The sequence below is a fragment of the Scylla paramamosain genome, chromosome 31 (assembly GCF_035594125.1).
Source record: "Scylla paramamosain isolate STU-SP2022 chromosome 31, ASM3559412v1, whole genome shotgun sequence".
NCBI classification, from domain to species: Eukaryota; Metazoa; Arthropoda; class Malacostraca; order Decapoda; family Portunidae; genus Scylla; species Scylla paramamosain.
In genome coordinates this window covers 5174991-5182490 of record NC_087181.1, presented here as the reverse complement: position 1 = coordinate 5182490, position 7500 = coordinate 5174991, and the positions used below count along the sequence as shown (strand labels likewise).

Sequence of the window (7500 nt, the reverse complement as noted above, 5' to 3'; positions counted from 1 at the left end):
CCTGTTATTGATCAACTTTGTGATTTTAAGTACTAGAGGTCAAAGTTGCAGGCGATAACCTGTGTATCCAGCCCTAAAGGGAAAGGTACACAAACACAGTGACCGAAGCTGTGGCCTGATTGACTGCCGCCTCCCTGGAAAGCGCAACGCAAGAATGCTGCACCACCCCTCAACAACCAAACTGTGCCTTCACCTGCGCTACGCACACACCACATCACACAACTATCATGCAGTTACACTCTCCCTCACAAACAAAAGTAGACAGACCACAACTCTTTCCCTCACTATTCTCTCAAGTTCTCTGTGGTTTTTCTATACCACGTGGTATCAATTCCTGTATCTTGTCAGCTTCTGCTGGAGAGATTGGTGGGGAGGAACCTTCTGTACTATCCTGTATCTCCCAATAATAGTTAATGTAGAATAATTATCCAAACAGCCTCGTCAGTAACTCAAGGTTTGGTCTTCCGTTGCATTCCTTTGTATTCCTTTGTGTTCTTTCCTCCTCCTCCTCCTCCTCCTCCTCCTCCTCCTCCTCCTCCTCCTCCTCCTCCTCCTCCTGCCTGCTGCTGGATGTGATGGCTCATGAATAACATGTGAATATGTTCTTAAACCACTCAGTGAAATCATAATTCGAGCTGAGAGAGAGAGAGAGAGAGAGAGAGAGAGAGAGAGAGAGAGAGAGAGAGAGAGAGAGAGAGAGAGAGAGAGAGAGAGAGAGAGAGAGAGAGAGAGAGAGAGAGAGAGAGAGAGAGAGAGATTCATGGCAAAAAGTAAATTCTTTCATACAAATGCACCACATTAAGCGCCTCCAATGTAAGACTGTATATTTATCAGGCAGGAAGCGCGGCAGTAAACACGTCAAGTCTATGGAGAAGGCAGGGCGTGTTTCACTTGCTGGTCTTGCCTCTCACTTTTTTAATATACGTTTTCTTTTTTTGCTTTTCTTTTTTTTCCTTGCATGGATTGACAAGGTGTGGAATAATAGTAAGAAAATACAAATTATACAAAAACTGAATTGGTGTCACTCCAGATAATAATCCTGCTCTTTACTACAACAACAACGACAACAACAACAACAAAAACAACAACAACAACAACAACAACAACAACAACTACTACTACTACTACTACTACTACTACTACTACTACTACTACTACTACTACTACTACTACTAGTAGTAGTAGTACTACTACTAGTACTAGTACTACTAGTACTAGTACTACTACTACTAGTAGTACTACTACTAGTAGTAGTAGTACTACTACTAGTAGTAGTAGTAGTAGTAGTAGTAGTAGTAGTAGTAGTAGTAGTAGTAGTAGTAGTAGTAGTACTACTACTACTACAAGTAGAAGTAGTAGTAGTAGTAGTAGTAGTAGTAGTAGTAGTAGTAGTAGTAGTAGTACTACTACTACTACTACTACAAGTAGTAGTAGTAGTAGTAGTAGTAGTAGTAGTATGGATGAGGTGCCGTCTCTCATTCTCCCTCCTCAGATCTGCCCTCCTGTGTCTCAGGGGGACAAGGCATTCCACTCCCATACCTGCAGACTTAGGAGGCCTCGACTGCGAGGCTACAGTGGTGGAGAGTGGCATAAGAGTAGATAGAGTAGAGGTAGAGTGAATTTATAGTTAACAACTAATGTTTATATTATAGAGTATTAGATATGGTTGGATGCCACAGTCATTAGCGAGAGCTGGGGCTAATGACCTCCAAGTAATGGAGCCCCTAATTGACACATCAATAAACATGGGGTGGAGGTATTATTAAATTAAGTAGTAGTAGTAGTAGTAGTAGTAGTAGTACTACTACTACTACTACTACTACTACTACTACTACTACTACTACTATAGCTACTACTACTGTTATTAACATTCACCTATTAAGACTCAGGAAAGATTTGTCTTTCTCCAACCCTCTGTGCTTCTCAAAAACATGGAGCTGCATTTGGAAATAAAAATTCAAATAGCTGAACACAAAAATCATTTAGATGCAAAAGATATCGGACGGTTCAACTTGAGTAAACTGGAGTAAACAATGCAATACATGTTTAATTTAGAGTCAGTATAAAATGGTATTCTTACATTTGCATATAGCCATTATTTATACTCATGCTCTCATATCTTCTTGGCGAATGGCAAACAGAGGAACAAAAAAAAATCTTTTCAGTTGCCGCTTCCATACATACAGACAAAAAAAAAAGATAAAAAATTAAAAGTCAATATAAAAACTAAATATGTTTCTGGAAGTGCCTCAATACTCTTAAAACAACTAGTCACAGGAAGGGGAAAAAACAGAAACAGGCAGAGAATTCCAGAGTTTACCAATGAAAGGGATGAAAGAATGAAGATATTGCTTGACTCCTGGACTATTGAAAGGGAACTTAAAGACTTCTATCACGTCCCCTCTTAACCTACGTCTCTCTAAAGAATGTAAATTTAATGACTTCAATCTCGCCTCGTAAGGAAGACTCCTCATCCCCTGTATCCTTTCTGTCATTCTCCTCTGTACTGATTCTAATACACCTATATCTTTCCTGTAATGTGGAGACCAGAATTGCACAACATAGTCTAGATGAGGTCTGACCAGCGCCAAGAATATCATTAATATTACTTCCGGCCTTCTACTTTTAACACTCCTAAAAATTAATCCTAGTACCCTATTTATCCTGTTTCTGGCCTCTATGCATTGTTTTCCTAGACGGAGTTCACAGCTAACTATAACTCCTAAATCTTTCTCGTACCCTGTAACTACCAGAGATTGTTCGTTTAATGTGTACCTACTGTGTGGGTTTCCTCTACCTACGCTAAGTACTTTACATTTATTGATACTAAATTGCATTTGCCATATGTCCGTCCATTCATTCATCCTAAATCTGCCTGCAAGGCGAAGGCACCCGTTTCTGATCTAATTAATCTATCTTTGTGTCATCCGCAAATTTACTAACATCACTACTAATTCCACTAACCAAGGCATTGATATATATTAGAAATAACAATGTCCCTAATACTGATCCCTGTGGCACCCCACTGATTACATGACATCACTCGGATTTCGAGCCGTTTATTACAACTCTTTCTCGCCTGTCGCTAAGCCATGACCCTATCCAGCCTAACACCTTCCCATCTATCCCGTGTGCCCTAACCTTTCTCAGGAGCCTTTCATGGGGTACCTTGTCAAATGCTTTACTAAAGTCCAGATACAAGATATCATAACTATCACCATTATCTACTGCCTCGTACTCTTTACTGTAAAAACTTAACAAGTTTGTCATGCAAGACTTCCCCTTCGTGAAGCCATGCTGTGATTAATTTATCAAGGTATGTTTGTCTAAATGTTCCCTAATGTTCCTCGCTCTTATTAACTCTAAGATTTTACCTATAACTGAATTTAAGCTGACAGATCTATAGTTAGACGCTAAAGTTTTATCTCCTTTCTTAAAGATGGGTACTACATTAGCCTACTTCCACATTACTGGTACCTCACCTGACTCAAGTGATTTCCTAAAGACAGAGACTAACAGCTCACTAATAACCTCTTTGCATTCCTTAAGTACTCTGGTATATATTTCATCTGGTCCTGGTGTCTTGAACTTTTTTTAGCCTATCTATCTCCTGTTCCACTATCTCTCTACTTATGGAAATATCTGTCAGCTTCTAACTCTCATCTGCTCTAAACATATGTTCACTATCTGGCATATCCTGCATGTTTTCCTGGGTGAAGACAGATAAAAAATACTCATTCAGAATTTTACTAATCTCCTCCCCAGAACTAACCAGCTGCCTTTAATGGACTTCTAGTATACTTATTCTTCGTCCTCTATTCCTGATAAAATCCCGTCCTATTCTTGATAAAATCGGTCCGTCTTCACATGGCTGGCTACACTTAATTCATAATTGCTCTTAGCTTTCCTCGTTAACTTCCTGACTGCTCTAACTAATTCATTATATTGTGACCTTAAAACTTCTTCACCTGCCCTTAATGTCTTATATATACTTCTCTTCCACCTATATAATGTTTTAACCTAGCAGTCATCCATTTAGGATAATTTTTCTGTGATCTTATTGCCCTATACGGAATATATGCTAACTGACCTGTATGAACTTTATCTACGAAATATTTATACAATTCACCAACATTTACTTCACCTAATTCCCTCATCTCGGCCTCCTACCATCCTCTCTACTCGCTCATCTACTCGCCTCGACCTCACCTCTCTCATTTCAGCATGACCTGACATTCCACCATACTCACATCCATCTCCCCCCTCCCTCTCTCCTCCGCCCCTTCCGAACACATCTTACCTCCTCTTGTCCTACACCCTCACACCTCACCTCACCTCACCTCTCACATCTTGCCTTATTTCTCTCAACTCCGTCCCGGACCTGACCTCACCCTGCATCCGTTGCCAGTCAACTCCTTGGAGGTACCTTTTTAATTCCTCAAAATCTGCTCTCATAAAGTCAGGTATTTTAATAGTGTTTTTGCTTCTAAAAGTTTCTTCCCATTTTAAATTGTACCTAATTTCCCTATGGTCACTTACCTAGCTGTCCTCCAACCTCTACCTGCGTGACTGCTTCCTCCCTGTTAGTAAGAATTAAATCTAGAATATTATTCCTCCTTGTGGGTTCTACGACTACCTGTTATAAAAAATTATCCTGAATTACCTTAAGAAATTCTGCTTCCTTGTTACCCACCACCAGACTCCAGTCGATATTCCTAAAATTAAAATCTCCTACCACACATACCTGACTGTACCTGCCTGCTCTATTTATTTCCTGCCACAGTGAGGTGTTAATTTCCTTTGTACTGGTCGGTGATCTGTACACTACTCCCACTACTGTACATTGCTGTACTACTACTGCTTTCCTATCTGTTTTAATTCTACTGTTAATACAACACTGTAATGTGTCCCTAACGTATAACGCGACGCCTCCTCCTCTCCTGTTTTCCCTATCTTTATAGAACAATGTATAACCATCTATCTTAACCTCTGGATTAAATACTTTTCCTCACATATCTAGCCAAGTTTCAATTAAGGCAATGATATCAAATTTCTCTACACACACTATTCTTCTAAGCAAGTCTGTTTTATTCAAAATACTGCTACATTTTGTGTGGTAAATACTTAAGCTATTTCTCACCTTCCCTGAGCTAGCTACCTTTCTAGATTTAACTAATTTCTCCTATGATTACTCCTCACAACACCTTCCCACAACCCTTTCCCGTATATGAAGTGAGTTATGGCAAATAATTGGCGCATTTTGTGCGCTCGAGCTCGATCTGTAGTGATGAGGCGATAGTTGTGCGAGTTGCGAGGCAGAAACCTTCGCCCACATGCCGATAAATCGAAATATGCAAAATACAGCAAAAAAAGGTGAGTCTGACGAAGAAATTAAATAAAATAACAAAGATACGCCTTCAAAAGTTACCAAGAAGTATTTCCGAAAATGAAATCGAAACTTTTATATACGATGCACATCAAAAGGTGCTCCTGGCCAAATCATCGTTGTGCCCTCCAGGGCCAGGCGGGAGCGGTGGGGTGTACAGATGTGCGGTAACAAAAATAGAGCCCCCTCGCTCCGCTACGGGAATGATCCCTCCAAAGATATTAAATACGTTACTAAATGATTAAGAAAATCATGAATTATCTTTCATTCGCTGACAAGGAAAATAAAAACGTGAGGAAAACTAATATTTTCAGAAATCTACAACGACGAGCCTCTAAAAAAAGGGAGACAAATAGTGTGGGCCGGCTCTAGTCATCAAGGCCCACGTCACCTTGACTTTTCAAGGCGACAATCAACACACACAGAGACAAATAAGAACACTTCACAGAACTATACAAGCTTTCCTCTCTTTGATTTTACTTGAATAAAGCTGCAACAAAGGTTATGACGCTAAAAAGTTACCTTAGGTTAGGTCACAAATATCATGGTGGTGGCGCTTCCCGGGAAATCAGAGTTAAAAATAATATCAATACCAATTGAACAAAGAAAATATAAATATCTTTTCTCCATAGAAGGAGAGTTTTTATTTTATTTTTTTTTAACGTGGAAACCAAATTCACACTAAATGAAATGTGTTACAGTAATAGTTTCCAAGGACACTTTATCGTAACGTGCAAAATATTATTAATCTACATAACGGTAAAACACATTAAAGGATAAATAGGCATATAAACTAGAAGATCTGATATTTGTTACCTATAAAAGACCTCAAGTGAATATTCCCATTATTGTGGAAAGTTTTTTGTAATTGCATCTTTCCTTTCTTCACTCATATATACGTACATACAAAAAAAAAAAAAAAAATAAAAAAATAAAAAAATATATATACATATATATATATATATATATATATATATATATATATATATATATATATATATATATATATATATATATATATATATATATATGACAGCTAACTGTTAGGTTTCAGTTGAATCACTAAGTAAATATTTATACCAAAAAGATGACACCATTATAGAAAACATATGATTTTGTATCCTTCTTTTCTCTATGCATACATTAAAATAAGCACACGAAGACTGGAATACAAAAATTATAGTTTTGAAAAAGATTCTCGGTTAATCCTTAAAGGACTTTTTTCCCTGTAAGATGTTGCAATGAACATTATAGACTAAATTTACATTCTGTCTTCTTTCATATATATACCCTAGGAAGGCAGAAAAATGGGAGACAAAAACAACGCATTGGAAAAATGTTTAAACTAATCCTTCAATGGATAACACTACTGACACGATACCATGGAAGCACATCCTTTCTTTCCTTCACAGATTCGTGGGAAGCTGACAGGAGAAAGGCAGGCAACAGTGACAGGTTTCCGTTGACATGAATAAAAAAAAAAAAAGTTTAACAGCGAGATCAAAATAGAGGGCACATGATGTAATGAAGCAGGTACTCACTTTCCTCCTGCATGTGTTGGGAGTGTTCACCGCGGCACCACCTGCCATCCTTTCCTGAAAATATCAAAACATCCACATAAAAAAGTGATGCAGCTTCACTATTCTAAAAAGAGCTAAAAATGAAGCATCATAAACAGAACCACCAGAAATCCTTTACTGCATGAGTTAACAACATACACATGAACAAAAGAGGAAAGAATAAATACTGAACAAAAACACGAAATGTCATAAATAAAACGTGTCAAATTCCTCCAAGCAAGAACACATGGATACATGGAAAACAACACTGAAAACAGAACACACTTCAAACGCTGAGAATGTTAAATATGCACAACAGCTGCAATAAAATAAAACGAACAAACACCATTACATATATAACAAGATCAAATAAGAAAATAAAAAGAAGCAAAAATAATAAATGTAAAGCTTGCCAACATTCAGCGGTGTCTAGAATATGAAGGTGGTAGTTAAGTGAGACTGAAGAGGAGGAGCACAAGTCATGCTGCGATTGATGCATGAAGGCAATCAAGGGAGAGGGTCGCACAGAGGAGGCGGGACGCAAGGCGCCTTCAG

The 7500-nt window shown here is 38.2% G+C and overlaps 1 protein-coding gene across 8 annotated transcripts in view; it reads right to left on the bottom strand.

Moving 5' to 3' along the window:
• LOC135116409 (mitochondrial inner membrane protease subunit 1-like) overlaps window positions 1-7500 on the bottom strand; it is a 387804-nt gene that overhangs the window by 219162 nt on the left and 161142 nt on the right. For 4 of the 8 annotated variants that reach the window (XR_010276301.1, XM_064033858.1, XM_064033857.1 and 1 more), the window contains exon 5: window positions 6928-6981. The exons of the other annotated variants lie outside the window; for them this stretch is intronic. Coding sequence is in view for 3 of the 4 variants with exons in the window: in XM_064033858.1 (XP_063889928.1) it covers window positions 6928-6981 (54 nt within the window). In the remaining variant the exon portion in view is untranslated. The remainder of the gene's footprint in view (window positions 1-6927; window positions 6982-7500) is intronic. 8 annotated transcript variants of the gene reach the window in all.